At 44.7% G+C, this 18,197-nt stretch overlaps 1 protein-coding gene across 14 annotated transcripts in view; it reads right to left on the reverse strand.

The window, feature by feature from the left end:
- ABI1 (abl interactor 1) overlaps nucleotides 1-18,197 on the reverse strand; it is a 153,575-nt gene that overhangs the window by 65,244 nt on the left and 70,134 nt on the right. For all 14 annotated transcript variants that reach the window (XM_068235677.1, XM_068235671.1, XM_068235675.1 and 11 more), the window contains exon 2: nucleotides 16,730-16,897. In XM_068235677.1, coding sequence (XP_068091778.1) covers nucleotides 16,730-16,897 — 168 coding nt within the window. The remainder of the gene's footprint in view (nucleotides 1-16,729; nucleotides 16,898-18,197) is intronic.

Raw genomic sequence — 18,197 nt, forward strand, 5'->3', positions numbered from 1 at the left:
GGAAATCGATCTGCCAGGTAAATCTGCCAGAAAATTGTATGGGTGTGTACCTAGCATAAGGCTAATGAAAGACAATGCAGCAGAGACCACAAGACCGTTTACAATTAGGGAAATGTCAATCATGCGTCCTACAGCATTTTTGGAACAACTGCGCTGCAATACTGAAGATACGGACGCTGTAAAATAGCTTTGCAATTGTTGTGCAATACAGATTTGGCAGCGATTTCCCTACCAGAGCAAAAAAAATAAAAAAATAAAAATGTGCAAGTCACAATCATTTGCAATTACAGGTAGTCCCCGGTTAACGAAGGAGATAGGGACTGTAGGTTTGTTCCTAACCTGAATCTGCTCTTAAGTTGGAACACTGTGCCATCTCTATCCCCTGTACCTCTTCTGTGCCCCCCTGTGCCTCCAGTGTCCCCCTCTGTGTCACCTCTGCCCTCTGTACCTGCTTATACAAGTTTATAAGCCATTTTTTCTTTGATTTGTTTTTAAATCCATTTTCAGAAAACTAGAAGAAGTTCAATTTGAATTTTTTTTTACGTGTTCCCATGGCAACACAGAATCCATGCAGTTAGTATCGGCGGCTCGTTCGTAAGTCGGGCGTTCATAAGTCGGGGACTACCTGTACTCTGCAAATGCAAATAAAAAAAAAAGCTTGCAAGAGCTCCAGAAATCTCTAAACAATGATGGGGTGATTCTAGCGTTCTGTACAGTTGGGGATAGGGTGAGCCAAAAAAAATATGACACACACTGCTACTGCTGAAACACTGCGGTAATGTAAAAAAAAAAAACAAAAAACAAAAAAAAAAACACCTCTCCTCTGAGTTGTAGCAACTTGGAGAGACACATAATTGGGGGTCTCGCACCCGAATTACAGGAATTTCTTAAAGGGAAGGTTCAAGCAAAATAAAAAAATGGAGTTTCACTTACCTGGGGCTTCTACCAGCCCCATGCAGCCTCCTGTGCCCTCGTAGTCACTCACTGCTGCTCCAGTCCCCCGCTGGCAGCTTGCCGACCTCGGAGGTCGGCGGGACGCATTGCGTACATTTTTACGCATTCCCACAAGTGCAGGAACATTAACACATACATTTTTACGTGTTACTGGTTTAATGCGTACATTTTTACGCATTGAACCAGTAACGCGTAAAAACGTATGTGTTAATGTTCCTGCACTAGCGGAAATGCGTAAAAATGTACGCAATGCGTCCCGCCGACCTCCGAGGTCGGCAAGCTGCCAGCGGGGGACTGGAGCAGCAGTGAGTGACTACGAGGGCACAGGATGGCTGCATGTGGCTGGTAGAAGCCCCAGGTAAGTGAAACTCATTTTTTTATTTTGCTTGGACATTCCCTTTAAGAAATCCAACTGCTCTGCTATAGCCGGTTTAACATTAAAGGGGAACCTGCAGCGAGTAAAATTATTTAAAATAAACACATGACGTAGCTGCAAATGAATATTACCTACTAACCTCACCGTCAGTTCCTCTCAGAAGCTAACCATTTTCTTCTGACAAAATATTGTCAGAACTGGAAGGGATCACTGTAAGAACTAAAATATACCAGTTGCTGTCAGTTATATCTCAGCAGCTGTCAGTTACAACTGAATGTGCAAGGTAATTTCCATTGTACATAGGTACAGAGGCGCCAGTAGTGTAAAATTTCATCTAAAGGTTTAAAAACAGGGAGGTTAGTGGTGGACTTGCCTCCCCAATGTAGACACAAGAGAACGTTGAAAGTTTATTCACATACTCCCAAAAAAGTGCAACCCAAGAATATAATAATGCTGCACATCGAATATATTGTATTGACCTTTTATAAGCACTTTTAGTATGAAACTCAGTCCTTTTTGCTCTAAAATACGATTTACAAAATAAATCTACTACTACAAAAAAATTGTAGCAGAAAAGCATTCAAACAGTTAAAAACAGCACTTTGTTGTTCAGTGGAAAGTGCCTTGCTTCAGTGGGCAGCTTCTAGCTGCATTCTAATAAGAGGTGAGAACATTATCTTTTGTTTACATTCCTTTGTCAGATACATTTAGTAAAATATTAACAAAATGCTAAAACTGGGCTGTACTGAGCTGAGAAGCAGAAAAAGCACAGAAGTGATCACATGATAGAATATATAAATACAGCAGTTATGCAATAAAATGCAAAGGATGCTTTCAGAGCATATAAAAACTGTACTTTGGGAATTTGTAGAACTTGTGCACAAAAGCAAATATGGTAACTGTGTGCGTAATAAAAAGCAGGAAAGCACATTTTTTTGAACGATATGTCAAGAGTTTTATCGCACTTTAAAATGTAAAATACATTGCAACCAAAACACTCAAAAATGCTCCCTGAACAGGAGCTGTAAACTCCCAGCTGCAGCGGTCCCGGCAGTGAACTCACCCACCCCACTGTGAGCCATTTGGATTCTGTTAATTAGGATAAAAGCTGTGGTAATATGCAGAGTAATGTCTGAGCTTATGTGCAGTAAACACGCATGGACAGGCGTGAAAAATGTAAAGACACTGAATTGTTTTTTCTAATCTCCTTCGTCATTTATTTCAAGACAGTAGCTATGAATATTGATTGAGGATTTACAAAATGTCACATAAATGAGTATTTTCATGTCTGCATTCCGGGGAGGCTGATCGATGATATAAATGCGCTGGTAAAAAAAACCCATACGTCTAAACAACTGAGACTACAAAAGTCGAGCCTTTCTAAAGTCAAAAGAGAGAAAAGCTCAGTTTAGATCCAAACTCTACCCCCTTTCTAAAGCGGCATACCCACCTTACAAGGAAAGGAAGAGGGGTAACAGCGACGTCCCCCGACGATGAGCATTTCTCGATTCATCTTCCTGCCGGTAGGTATGCACGATGGGCACAAACCGGAAGTCAAGCAATCGCAGTACTTTGCACAGAGTCAGAGATCTCAAATATATAACCCGCCGTGACAGTCGTTATCATTGTGTGTGGTTAAGCGCCGTTCAGGTGATCCCGCGTCCATACCCACACCACAAGATTGCAGAGACGGCTACTCATCGGAAAAAAAAACAAGCGCCGGCTCTATTAACTATGGAGGGCCAACAGATTTTGAATACCATGATCAGATTGTGTAGATAAGCTCCCGTACTACATGAGTGGGAAAATTAGACAATCAAAATTGGATGTGTGTACCAGGCCTGAAGGACAACCATCACACACAAAAAAAAAAATAAAAAAAAAAATTGTAAAAAATTGAAAAGTACATATAAAATGTACATTTATCACAGCGTAAACTGTACTATAAATTATTTTCCTATGTCGCTGTCCCTTATGCTGGGTACACATGTTGCGATTTACCGCTCGATCCACGGGATTATTTCCGACATGTTCGATCAATACAGCCGTCGATTTTGCATACTTAACATGCAAAATAGACGGCTGTATCGACTGAAACACGATCTAACATGTCGGAAATAACCAATCCCGCGGATCGAGCGAGAATTCGCGACGTGTGTACCCAGCATTACAGTAGGTAGTGAAAATTTTACAGATCTGTCAAGTTTTAAAAAAGGGAAAAGTTGGTGGACTCTCCACCCTCGTAGAAAAGAAATGGACAATGGAACGTTCCTCACATATAAAGTAACTTATTAACCTTCCTGGCGGTAACCCCGAAAGTAGTTCGGGGTAAGCCGCGCAGGAGGTTTTCTCCGGCCCTGCTTGGCCGATTTTCTTAAATTTTTTTTGCTGGATGCAGCTAGCACTTTGCTAGCTGCGCCAGCACACTGATCGCCGCCAATCAGTGCCAGGCAGCGCCGAAGGGTGGATCGGGACTCCCAATGACGTCACTGACGTCATCCCGCCCCGTCGCCATGGCGACGGGGGAAGCCCTCCAGGAAATCCCGTTTCCTGATCGGGGCGATCGAAGCGGGCAGGGGGGGGGCTATCATGTAGTGAGCCCTGGGCTCGCTACATGATTTTTAAAAAAAACTGCCGCGCTGCCTCCTGGCGGAATTTTTCATACCGCCAGGAGGGTTAAAAGCTCCAAGATTTGCAACGCGTTTCACGGGTCACTATCCCGCTTCATCAGGCAATAGTTTGGAAGGTACACAGGCGGTACTCAGAGGTGCTTAGCCAGGATATTGAACCGACTGTGTACCCTCCACACTATTGCCTGATGAAGCGGGATAGTGACCCATGAAACGCGTTGCAAATCTTGGAGCTTTTAATAAAAGTTACTTTGTATGTGAGCAACGTCCCATTGTCTTTTTTCTACGAGGGAGGAGAGTCCACCAACTCTTCCCTTTTAAACGGCTTTTAATTGCTTTTACTCTTGTTGGCGCCTCTGTTATGCTGTTTTAAGAAATCAACTAGTCCACCCCTGGTGGAGGGGTCGGGTTATAATTCTCCCCACCTGTCTATCCAGTGGTTGCCTTTTGTGGCGACCTATACTTGTGGAGTATGACCATTGCTTGATTACACAAGTTATCATCTGCTACTAAGGTACTGCACTATATTGGGCTCTCTGTCTCGCTTTGTGTTTTTCAAGTTCCTGCTATTTTTGATTGGCTGAATTCCAAGGTGCAAACCATTTCCATGACCTTTCCCGCCAACCCAGAAGGATTAGCGTCTCAGCGACCATCTCTGGTGAGGAGAGAAGGAGGAAGCCAGTAGGTGACATCAGGATAAGCAGCAGCAAGGCACACGGTCAGAGGAGACTGCTGGGGAACAGACTGACTGCAGGTCAGCAAGGTGAACCATGACCCGCGTGATGAGCAATAGTATCTAAGCCTCCGGGGTTACTATACAGAAAGCTTAAAGCGGATCCGAGATGAAAAACTAACTATAACAATTAACTTGTCTATCTTATCTAAAGTTTACACAGCAAATCTAGCTGCAAACAGCTTCAATAGTTTATGATAGCAAGGAAATGAGCAGCGCTACTTAAAAACAGACTAGTGCCTGCCTGCGCAATTTTAAATAGTTTATGATAGTTTATTTATTCCTGTGATACGACAGCGGCCATATTCTGTTAGTAAACTTTACACGCAGGCAAGCTGATCTGCATCTCCAGCCCTCAACCAGTGAAAACCTAATTCCCCCTCCTCCCTCCGCCTCTGATATCTCTGGCTAGTAACACCTCCCCCTCCTCCTGCCTAGACTGAGCTCCCATAAGCCCTTGCTACTGTCTGAAAATGCCAAGGCACTCTGAAAAGCTGTGGGCGAGGAATGTTTAGTTTATAGGGAATTAGAGTATTAAAATAAAAACAAAAAAGTAAAAAAGTAAAAACACAAATCGAGAGCCCCAATATTGTATTGATGATAAAGGAATGCCAAGGTAGCAGCACTAAGAAATATACTCACAAGTATGGGTTGACGGGTTCAGGCAACCACTTAAAGCACTTATGGGTAGGCCTGTCCAAGGCTAAAAAGTCGCTCTCTGTAGAAGGAAAGAAGGGGTGTTCAACAATCCACCAGGTGGATAACAGATACAGATAGGAGTAACTCAGAAGTTGTGTAGCCAAGTAGTGTAGACAGAGGCGCTGTACTTGGCTACACAACTGAGTTACTCCTATCTTTATTATTGCCTGAGGAAGCGGGCTAGAGACCGGCGAAACGCGTTGTATTTTAAATGGAGTACGAATTAAATCTTGTTTAAACCATACATAGTGCTTGTGTTTGGTTTTGGGGAGGGAAGTTCATCCTTGACCCCCAACTTTTATCTGTTTTTACCTATGATCAATTTTTACTCTGCTGGCGCCTCCTGTTTCTATTGCGAAAACAAAAAAGTATTTGGCTCGAGGAATGCCCTATAAACTATATGAAAGGAACACAATTATGCAATGAGTAAAAGTTTATCTCGGATGCACTTTAAAATGTCATAACAGCGCAATGGGGAATACCCAGCCTGTACTGCAGAATGACGCACTTACATGGCCTTCCCAGACTACAAGCGTTCCTTTAACACACTAAATCATTTCTCATTAAACAGTAAGTAGGCAGATCATTTGCAGAGCTTGGCATGGGTGACATGGTTCTGTTCCCACGCCTCTGTCACTTCCACTTCGCTGCTTCTTGACATAATAATCACATTTCAAAGCCTGTAATTGATCTCCTCCGCACAAGGCTGCTAACCAGGACTTCCTGCTCAGCTTTTCATTCTGGAACGTAGATCTTCTCCCCAAAGTCCAGAGTCTCAGCCAGAAGTTAAAGCCACCACGGCTGCAATTCCGATTGAGGCGGAGTGATTACCTGCCTGAATGAATTATGATGGATTGGGTAAGTTTTTAACCCTGAGACCACCCCATTCCTGTATCATTAAGACAAAGGCTGGCTTGAAAGGCTGTCTTTTTTTTACTTTATGTACTCTAATACAATGCTGATGTAATCCATTAAGGAAACTACAAGTCACAGCGTGCCTTGCTAGCACCCTGGCATAAGACGCTTGACTATTTCACTAGTAGAAAAGTGAAAGGGAAAAAAAAAAAAAAAAAACACACACCTCACAAGATAATCAATTCTCAAGTCCAGACAAAACCAGCTGATACTCAGAGCAGTGAAGGTAGACATTATGTGCAGATCACAGAAGTATAAATACTGCCATGCAACAAGGGAAAGGGTGGGAGAAGGGAGAAAGAAGAAGCACTCACAGAAATGACTAGCATACACGTACAGATTACCAGCAAAGAAGAAGCATAAACGCAAAAAATAAACCTATGGCATTGTAAAGGCATTTTGTTTTGAAGCTAAAAAAGCCCCGTTCTAATTCTGTGAGCAGAGCAAAGGGAAATGAACTACTTGTTGCACAGAGGAAAGTAAATCTACAGCCTCAGAAACTGCACCTGAGCTTCCAGGACAAATACAGTGCTCAAAAAAAATTAAGGGGACACTTAAAGAGACTCAGGGATAGAGTACAGCAAACTTTTTTTTTTTTTAACTTACCTGGGGCTTCTTCCTGCCCCATAAACCCAGATGCGTTCCTCACCATCCACCCGCGGTCTGCCGTTTAGCAGCAATCATCCCCAGTAACTGGCTCAGTCGCTTCAGTCCGGGTCTATGCATGCGTAGAAGACCCAGACTGCACCCGACAGAGTTACCGGGGATGATTGCAGACGAATGGTGGACTGCTGGAGGAGGGTGAGAGATGCATCTGTGCTTATGGGTTTGGAGGAAGCCCCTTAAAAGAACATAATGCAACTTCGAGTCAATCATACTTCTGTGAAATCAAACTGTCCACTTGGGGCTCAACCCCACTAGCAGCCTTTTCTAAGCGCTAGTGATTTGAAAAAGCACTTGCTAATGCAATGCTGTGGGGATTTTTATAAAATCACGTTGCTCAAGTGGGATCACACTCATAGCATTACATTAGCAAGAGCTTTTCAAATCACAAAGTGCTCAGAAAAATCACTCCTAGTGGGCTCTAGGCCTTAGGTAGCAACACTGTCAATCAGTTGCACATGCTGTTGAGCAAATGGAATAGACAATGGGTGGAAATTATAGGAAATTAGTAAGACATCCCCAATAAGGGAGTGGTTCTGCAGGTGGTGACCACAGACCACTTCTCAGTTCCTATGCTTTCCGGCTGATGTTTTGGTCACTTTTGAATGCTGGCGGTGCCATCACTCTAGTGGTAGCACGAGATGGAGTCTACAAGCTACACAAGTGGCTCAGGTAGTGCAACTCATCTAGGATTTCACATCAATGCAAGCTGTGGCAAGGCGGCTCGCTGTGACTGTCAGTGTAGTATCCAGAGCATGGGGGCGCTACCAGGAGACAAGCCAGTACAATAGGAGACATGGAGGAGGCTGTAGAAGGGCAACAGCCTATCAGCAGGACTGCTACCTCCGCCTTTGTGTGTAAGGAGGAACAAGAGGAGTACTGCCAGAGCCCTGAATGACCTCCAGTGGGCCACAAAATTGCATGTGTCTGCTCAATTATTTCTGTTGTAAGAAAGCAAACACTTGTTTTCCATAGCATTTTAGTAAGGGGGCTTTTTAGGACCATTGTAGCCCTTCACACACTCCAATGAGTTCTGGTTTACCATGACCTTGCTGGTTAGTCTGTACCTCAAACAGTTAGCAACAGACTCCATGAGGGTGGTTTGAGGGCCTAACATCCACACGTGAGGGTTAAAGAGACACTGAAGCGAAAAAAAATATATTATATAATGAATTGGTTGTGTACTATGAATAATTACTAGAAGATTAGCAGCAAAGAAAATATTCTCATATTTTTATTTTCAGGTATATAGTGTTTTTTCTAACATTGCATCACTCTATAATATGTGCAGATTACACAACACTCAGCATTCAAAATGAGTCTTTCAGAGCACTCTGTGAAGTAATGAACTCTCTGGCAGAGGAAAAGTAAACAGTTCAATTACAGTTGAGATAATAAAAGTCAGATAACAGCCCTCTCCACGACTAAGTTAGTCGGAGAGCTTAATAGCTTTTTTGCATAGAGATAACAACTGGAGTTTCTCAACTCTTCCTGTACTGGAAACAATTAGACTGATGTATCTGATCTTAATATTTTTTTTTCTTAGCTGTACTACACATACAAATCATATCATATTTTTTTTTCGCTTCAGCGTCTCTTTAAGCTTACAGTCCAACACAGTGTAGGACGTTTGGCATGTGCTATAAAACACCAGGATAGGCAAATTCGGCACTGTCGTCAAGTGCTCTTTACAGATGAAAGCAGGTTCATACTGAGCACGACAGACGTGACTGGTGACGCTGTGGAGAACGTTCTGCAGCCTGCAACATCCTCTGGCATGACCAGTTTAGCAGTGGGTCAGTAATGGTTTGGGGTGGCATTTCTTTGGGGGCCTGACTGCCATTAGGTACCGAGAGGAGATCCTCAGACGCCTTGTGAGACCATATGCTGGTGCAGTTGGACCTGGGTTCCTCCTAATGCAAGACAATCCTAGAGCCTCATGTGACTGGATTGTGTCAGCAATTCCTGCAAGACGAAGGCATTGATGCTATGGATTGGCCCGCCACTTCCCCAGATCGGAGTCCAATTGAACACCTCTGGGGCATTAAGTCTTGCTCCATTCACCAACGCCACGTTGCACCACAGACTGTCCAGGATTTGGTGGATGCTTTAGTCCAAGTCTGGGAGGAGATCCCTCAGGAAACCATCCGCAAACCTCATCAGGAGCGTGTCCAGGCATTGTATGGAGGTCATAAAGGTACGTTGAGGCCACACACACTACTGAGCCTCATTTTGTCTTGTTTTAAGAACATTACATCAACGTTTTACCTGCCTGTAGTGTTTGTTCCCCACTTTCATTTTGAGTGAGACTCCAAATCCAGACCTCCATGGGTTGATCAATTTGATTTCCATTGATAATTTTAGTGCGATTTTGTTGTCAGCACATAAAACTATGTAAATAAAGTATTTAATAAATATACAGTATGTGATTCACTCAGATCTAGGATGTCTTATTTTTGTTTTCCTTTCAATTTTTTGAGCAGTGTATACCTTCTCTGTAACTGATGAGCACAGCATGCGTGCTAGAACGCACCTGTGCTCCTAGTTCCTGGAGGCCATAAGTGGACCAACCATAGAAACCCTTTCTGCTGTCTGATCCTCCCTCTAATGTTTGCAACAGTAAGCATCCTCTCACTTTACCCTACACCAGCAGCCATTCCATCTCCTGCACTGTAGCTGGCCTGGCTGTAGGCTACAGACCCTAGCTTGATGACATAGCCTTAGTTAAAGGAAGCCAGGGACCTCCTACATTAATGCTTTGATACTTACTCTGGGCTTCCTCCAGCCCCACAAATACAGAGTTCCACGCCGTCCTCCCATGGTCTGCCGTTCAGCCGCAATCAGCCCCGGTAACCGGCTCAGTCAGGTCCAGTCTTATGCCTCTGTGCATGCGCGGACCTCCCGCGTATGCGTTGTAGACCCAGACTGACATGACTGAGCCAGTTACCGGGGCTGATTGCGGCAGAACGGCAGACCGCGGGAGTACAGCGTGGGACTGGACGTGATTGTGGGGCGGGAGGAAGCCCCAGGGAAGTATTAAATCATGAATGTAGGAGGTCCCTGGCTTACTTTAACGTGAACCTGAAGTCTATTAAACAAAACAAAAACAAAAAAAAAAAGAGAAAAAAACTATACTTACCCAAGGAGAAAGAAGGCTCTGGGTCCTATTGAGTCTTCCCTGTTCCTCCTATGGTCCCCTCCTTCCAGTGCTGTCTCCGCTGTGCGAGGCTTAAGGAGCCTGAGGGCTGGCAATTATAGTGCGCATGCGCAAGCACGCTTTCTCGCGCATGCACAGTACAGAGCCGGTGGTCTTTTAAACGTCCACAGCTACCCTTTCTCAAACTATTCCTATGCATTAATCCTAACAGCAGTCAGGAACTTTTGTCATTCAGAAAGTCTGGTGACGTTCATGTATACATTACAAGATGGATTGCAGAACGAATGACAATCACAATGGCCTAACAAAGCAGAATTTACAAGAAGTCAAGGGAAGAAAGAAACTGTAAGAGAAACAGGAAGAAATAAAAAAAAAAGGGAAACACTGAGGTCATTATGTACTCAGAGTTTCCCAATAATGTGACGGAATGACATGGCAAAGATAATAAAATGTCATCTGAAGGCCTGTGGGAAGAATAAAAAGAGCAGCATTGTTCAGCTGATATGGATGGTGTAAGGACAACAGGATGGGGCAGGACACAGGCGTTAGGGTGGAGCTGCATTTGTGTACACTGCAGTGGAGGTAATCTATGCACTTGGACTGAATGAGATGCCAATAATTGTAGCTTGTAAGCCAATTTAAAGAAGCACTGGAGTGATACATAATACAATGCAGTAAATTATTCAGAATACCCACTTTTATTACACTTTCACTGGTTTCTGCATCAGAGACAATTCCTGTATATTGGTAGATAGCCCTGCCTTCTCAGTTATGTTTAGCCTAAACTGCTTAACCCCCTTGGCGGTATGAAAAATACCGCCAGGGGGCATCGCAGCAGTTTTTTTTTTTATTATTTTTTTTTTAAAGGCTCGCTACATGATAGCCGCTACTCAGCGGCATCCCCCCAGCCCCGCCGATCGCCTCCGGCGATAGGCGATCAGGAAATCCCGTTCAAAGAACGGGATTTCCTGGAGGGCTTCCCCCGTCGCCATGGCGACGGGGCGGAATGACGTCACCGACGTCGGGACGTCATTGGGAGACCCGATGCACCCCTCGGCGCTGCCTGGCACTGATTGGCAGGCAGCGCTCGGGGTCTTGGGCCGCGCACCGCACCGGATAGCGGCGATCGGGCGCGCGGCGGCGGCGATCGGGGTGCAGCAAAAAAAAAAATTAAGTAAATCGGCCCAGCAGGGCCTGAGCGGCACCCTCCGGCGGCTTACCCCGTGTCACACACGGGGTTACCGCTAAGGAGGTTAAAGGAATACTGTACGGGGGTTGGGGGAAAAGGAGTTGAAGTTACCCAGGGCTTCTAATGGTCCCCCGCAGACATCCTGTGCCCGTGCAGCCACTCACCGATGCTCCGGCTCACTTCTGGAATTTCAGACTTTAAAGTCTGAAAACCACGGTGCCTGCGTTGCTGTGTCCCTCCCCCCCCGTCATGATCCGGTTCTTTTAATAAATCGATTCGAAGGAATCGATTCATTGCAAAGAGCCGAAATTCCCATCACTAGTGTCACTGCCTGCAATGCCACCCTCTATACTGAGGGCGACATTGCAGGCAGTGACACTAGTGATGGGAAGTTCGGCTCTTTTTAATGAATAGATTTATTTGAATCGATTCATTAAAAGAACCAGACCATGAACCAGGGGAAATAAGAGTCGGTAAGCTCCCTCTCGCTAGCATTATACATTGTAACAAGATTTGCAGCATGTATCTGGAGGGGTAGCAAGGACGGGGAAACAGGTGAGATGGGGGGGGGGGGGGTGAAACGGGGACGTGGCCCTCCCACGCCGACCGCTGCCACCCCCCTCCTGCCTGCTATACCCCACCACCATGGCGGTCCCCTCTCACAGGATCTGTTTCTGTGTCCACAATTTGCCTGTGTAGAGGGGAATCAGTTTTCCCATTGCCTGCCATTACCCTTCCGTGGATCAGGATCCAGATCCGTTGCGTGCGTGAAAATGCAGCAGATCCGGACCTTCCATTCGGGTTTTAAAAACCGGGTCCCCGGAAACGCAGACTGATCGGTTTTTTGTTTGGGTGACAGCGGCTATTTTTAACATTGCTATCCGTGGCTCAGGTTTTGATCAGGTTTTAAAAACCGGAGCCACGGATGTTTCCGGGCCTAGTGTGGACCAGGCCTAACTATGCAAAATACTCCTCAGAGCATTCTGGGAAACAGAATATATTCTATGCTGGTTTTTGTAAGATTTCTGTAAGTTGTAAGGAAGAAATACTTTTCTTTAGAGAAGATGCTGTTGCTTTTGTTTTAGAGCAGAGAGGAAGTTCTGAGTCTAGGTCCACTTTAAAGGCAGTATGGAAACCTATTAGTATCTTATCCAGGCCTCTTGCACACTGCAAGTGATTCCGATTCAGATTCCGCTTTTTAAGCAGTTTTTACATCCGATTCAGATTTGCAGTTTGCTCCCTGCACACTGCAAATCGGAATCTGAATCTGATGTAAAAACTGATTAAAAAGCGGAATCTGAATCGGAATCGTGTGCAGTGTGCAAGAGGCCTGTCTGTATAGGAAAAGATGAATATTCGGACTCTCCTTCACCAGCTAGCCACGCTTTTTGTTTGGTGCGGGAAGATGTACCATGGGAGAGGTTTGCAGCAATTTATAAAAAAAAAAAACCATGGAGGATGGAAGTAAAAACCAAATGACACCTCACCACTGTACAGGCATTCTGACACAGATCTGCTTTTAGAAGGAAGTCAGCAGCACCTCCCATATTGCTCTAAGCTAGGGAAAGCCCTACTTCACAGGGTAACAGAGTTTGAAAAAACTGAATGATCTTCTTACAGCCAACAGTAACCATAGTTACAGTGAGTCAAGGAGAACGATAAGCCAGATTTTTCAGAGTGCGGAACGCGGCTTGAAGAAAACGTGGGCAGCAGGAAAGGAAGAAGAGGAAGAGTAAAATGCTACCACAGTATTCATGGCAGCTGCCATTACCTGAGGGAGACTTAAAGTGGAATGAAACCCAGCATTTCTTCTTTGCTCTAAAAGATTATTTACAGCATATAATATACTAACAAGTAAAAACAGCATTCAAAGAGTTAAATCACTGGACTGACTTTCTCCTGCAGGGGCAGCGGCATCGGAACTGGTGATAACCTTATCTTGTGTTTACATTCTTCACTTGATACAATTAAGGCTGCATTTCCACTTGTGCGGTGCGAATCGCCGCGGTAAAAATTCGCATGCGAATTTCGTATGCGGGTATAAGCGAATTTTCATGCGGAGTCGCACGCGAATTCGCATGGATGCCGATGTATGCGAATTTAACCATGGCAGTGCTGGTGTGATTTTCCATTGTTTCTATGCGAATTTTCTACTAAATGCATTGTATGCGATTCGCATAGCGGTATGCGAATTCTGATGGCTTTGCCATCCAAATTTTTTCTGCACAGAAAAACGCAAAGGAATCCTGACAAGTGGAAACAGTCCCATTCACTTGTATTGCTATGCGAATTTGCATGCGAAAAACGCATGCGATTTCGCGATAGTGGAAATGGGACCTAAGTAAACATTCTCTGACTGTGCAGAAACTTCTGCTAATGAGTCCTGAACTGAAACACTGCTCAGTAATCATTACTGGCGGCATTTACAATAGAAATACAACAGTTATGAATAAAATGCACCAGCGGCTTTCAAAGGAAATAAACTGAACTTTGGGAACTTATAATTTCTAAATAGATAATACTTGTGCACAATAGCAAATGTTAATTTTATGGGTTATTAAAAAAGTAGAAAAACACATTTTTATTAAATATTTTGTCAGGGTTTAAAGGGAACCAGAGACGAAGCACCCTTGTGTATTTTACCATATACATCAGTAAGAACATTAGAGAAAACACTTACCATGCTCTCGGTTTCATCCTCACTGCTAAAAGTGTCTGTTATTAGCTGTGATAAGAATCCCGGACTGAGCATTAGGTCTGGCTTTGAAGGGAATAATTATAGCTGAGTCATTATACCAGAGCCACAAGGGGGCAGGCTTTAGCTTGAAAAGACACCAGAGAAGACAGAATCTTTCTGTAGCAAAGCTAGACTGAGTGCTCAGTCGGGGATTCTTATCAGAGGTGATAACAAAACAGAGAACAATGAAAAAAGAGCAGATTAGGTGTTTACTGTCACGTTCCCACTGATTTATAAGGTAAAATACAAGAGGGTGCTTCATCTCTGGTTCTCTTTAAAAGCGCTTTAAGATTAGGGCTGGTTCATGACCGCTGGTATCTGGTTCCCGCAAGGATAGCGAAGGTTTTCCCCTCGGCTAACCCCTTATGTTTCAGGGGTTGCAGAGTGCTTGATGACATGCTTCACATCTGGTGGACCTGTCCCCGACTCATTAGCAGGCATAAGCTCCGGATGTTATTATGCTGTTGCTTATCTTTTAGACAAAAACAGAGGTTGTGCATGAACTTTCACACTCAGAAGAGCAGGTCACTTGAGGCCATTTGTAGGAAGCGCTGCAGGTCTGTGTCTACAGCTTCCAAGTATGCAGCCTGGAACAATTTTATTTACTTTATAACAGAGTCACTTTAAGCCGTTACACTGATTTATGCTGTATGCCTGAAGAATTAGCGTAAATGTCATCGCAGCTGCAGCCTTTCAGGTCACGGGGAGAATGGAAAATCTTTTATTGCAGATGGAAGATTATGCAAATTTTGCTCACTTTCCAAAACTGAAATTATGAAATATGTCAGCAGGTGTGACAAATCTCCAGAGCTATTTATATACAGACACGTTAACTACAAAGGCAGCTTCCCCTGCTGACAGGAAACGGGACTCCGAATCTGATTCTAGAATTGAAATCTAAACCGTATTACCATCTCTAAGGACATTATTCCAAAGAAGTTAAAGGGAAGTGAAACGCATCTGAATGTTTGGAAAATGCATGTGATGATCGGGGAGCACTGTGAGACTCGCACACACGATGAAACTTGGCCAAGGCTGACATTAACGACCGCCTATGCCGAGAATCCAGTGTGCACAGCAGCCCCACCACTCTCAGGTGCTCGGCACCTTGGGCGAATAATTGTTCTCTTCACTTACCCCGCCTACCAAGTGACATCAGGCCTAGACCACTGTGCCCCCAGCACTGGAACAGAACACGTTAGCCTGCAAGCAAGGATGGGCTTTTGAGTAGTAAACTACTCGAATTCGGGATTCAAATGAAGTCTAATGACTTCACCTGTAACCACAGGCAACGGGGAGCTAACTTACCCAGAAGTCTCCGAGGACGTCTGCGTTTCATTACACGTCATAGGTGTAATGAAAGCAGTGTTCCAAAATTCACTTCCGCGCTTCCTCTTTCCAGCCTGAAAGTGAGTCTAAGAACATGGCTTTCATTACGCCTATGACGTGTAATGAAATGCAGACGTCCTCAGAGACTTCTGGGTAAATTAACTCCCGTTGCCTGTGGTTACAGGTGAAGTCACTAGACTTCATTTGAATCCCGAATTCGAGTAGTTTACTACTCAAAAGCTCATCCCTGCTTTCAAGTGATGTAAACTGTTGCTGTGAGGAGGGATGACGGCACTCAATGGAGTGGCTTTTGATAGTAGGAGTGAGAAGGGGAACAATGCTCCTGGTCATTTCTGTCATGTATAATTTCCATACACTGCCAACACATTCAGGGGCGTAAAGTCAGTTGGGCTTCTTTCACACTGCAAATCATAATTCTGATTTGCGATTTTCACTGGATGCTAACTTGGGGGGGGGGGGGGGGGGCAGGAAAAAAAAAAAAAAAGCTGAAAAAAAATACATGCAGGACTATTTTTTAATTGCAGCAAAAATTGAGTGTCCCCTGTTATGAAAATTGCACTCCTCTGTTCAGAGGAGCTGCACTGGTGCTCCTTGAATACTCAGTAAACAACAAATGCATGACCAGTGCTGCTTCACACGCATCAACATTTTTTAAATCCCAATACAATAGGCATCGCATGTAGTGTAAAAGACCCCTAATACAGCAAAGTCCTCTTTATCCAGAATTCAGGCAACCAAGATTGTCAACCAACCGGCATGCCTGATGGAGGGGTGTTGGAGGCTTTCCGGCCAATGTGGGTCGCTGGCTTACATGGAGGATGCCAGAAAGCTGCCAGGAGCTGCATGGACACTACAAGGCATCGCTGGAGGCTCAGTGAATATTTCTAGGGAAAGCTTTGTGCTTTTTCAGCCACCTGCTCAAGCAACCGGTAAGCACATATCGGGCATCAGGTGATCCCCACCGGTGCCGAATATCAAGATCTCTGCTGTATTTACACAGTCCACGCTGCATCTGGTCTCCTCCTCCTGGCATCTGTGCGCTGTATGCTGCCCCCATGATCACATGACGAGCATTGGAGGCCATATTGCAAGGAGCATGAGGAGACCAAATGGACTAGGTACATATAACAGCGCTTCCAGCCCTTACTCGGCACAAAAGGGCAGGAAGCAGACCCATGGTTGCAGGGGTCACCAGAGGTATTGTTACACATGGAACTTATTAGCCAGCACTGCTCTAAATGCTATAGTATAGGACCTCAGCTTAGACTCGGGTTTGATTGTCAAGCCACTGTGAGCGCCTACGGCTAGGAATGGATACAGCCTTACCTGGGAGATGTGGTTAATGGAAGACTCCATCCTCCGCAGCTGGGAGGCCTGGATGTCCAGCAGCTGGAGCACATTGTTGGCCAATGCATTGATCTGGTAGGCGACACTCGCCAACGACTGGGTGGTGTAGGCCTTGGTCTCTTCTAGTGCTTTCCTCTTGTCTGGAGCCTGAAAGAAAAGAAACAGGCAGTTTGGTTAAGTGTAACTGGTACAAACATTCCATTTAAAGTGGATCAGAGAAACTTTTTCTCATTGCATAATTGTGTTTATTTCATATAGTTTATAGGGCATTCCTCAAGCCAAATGATTTTGTTTTAATACTCTAATTCCCTATAAACTAAACAAGCCTCACTCACAGCTTCTCCAGAGTGCCTTGGCACTCTCAGACTCATGTAGCAAGGGCTTATGGGAGCTCAATCTGGGCAGGAGGAGGAGGTGTTACTAGCCAGAGATTTCAGAGGTAGAGGGGAGGAGGGCAGAGGAGAGGGGAGGAGGGATGAGGAGAGGGGGTGAGGGAGGAGGAGAGGGGAGTGAAGTTTTCACAGGCTGAGGGCCGGAGATGCAGATCAGCTTGCCTGTGTGTAATTATTACAAACAGAACATGGCTGCTCCCGCATCACAGGAATAAATAATCATATTCTGTTGAAGCTGTTTGCAGCTAGATTTGGTGTCTAAACTTTAGATATGATATATAGACAAGTCACTTGTTATAGTTCGCTTTTCATCTCGGATCCGCAAAGGACACCTTTCCACATGAGCCTGAAAGTAGGTGCAAGGTGCTTCCATAACTGTACTTACTGCAATTAACACATTTTGGGTGTCAAAAAAATATTATAAAACAATAATTGTTCCCTTGGTACAACAATATGCAAGAAGAAAACCTAAATTCAACAGGGGGGTCCTATTTATGTAGGGGGCTTGTTATTGCCTGAAAAATATCACTGTGTACGCTCCTATCTACATTTCTGGTAAAGAGGTACAAAAACATTCATATGAGCCTGGACAACATAAGATTTATGTTCTTTTATTCTGTAGCAGGGAAGGTCCACTTGAGTCAGAACAAAGATGTAGACTGTGGCCATCATCGATCTCTGCAATGTTGAAACTGAAATCTCCCCAAAATCAGAGGATGCCGCATTCTTCGATTCTCTGAAATCAGCATAAAGGTGGCAGATCGACCAAGAGACAGATCTCTCTCTGATCGGAGAGAGAGGTTATCTGCCCATACATCGCAGGCCGAATCCTGATCGTTTTCAGCATGAAATCTTGCAGGAATCTGCCTAGTGATGCCGTTGATTCCATCCACTTGGCCGCCCCTTCAAATGTTAATGTGCACCCCCCAATTGTAAACCTCACTTGTACAGCTGCAGACCCCTTGTTTCCCCCCAAGCACCGCTGCCACTGCGAACGCCACCACAGGGTGGCTGTGACGTTACACACATGCCTGGAAGGGGTCGGGAGAAACACA

The sequence above is a fragment of the Hyperolius riggenbachi genome, chromosome 5 (genome assembly GCF_040937935.1).
Source record: "Hyperolius riggenbachi isolate aHypRig1 chromosome 5, aHypRig1.pri, whole genome shotgun sequence".
NCBI lineage: Eukaryota > Metazoa > Chordata > Amphibia > Anura > Hyperoliidae > Hyperolius > Hyperolius riggenbachi.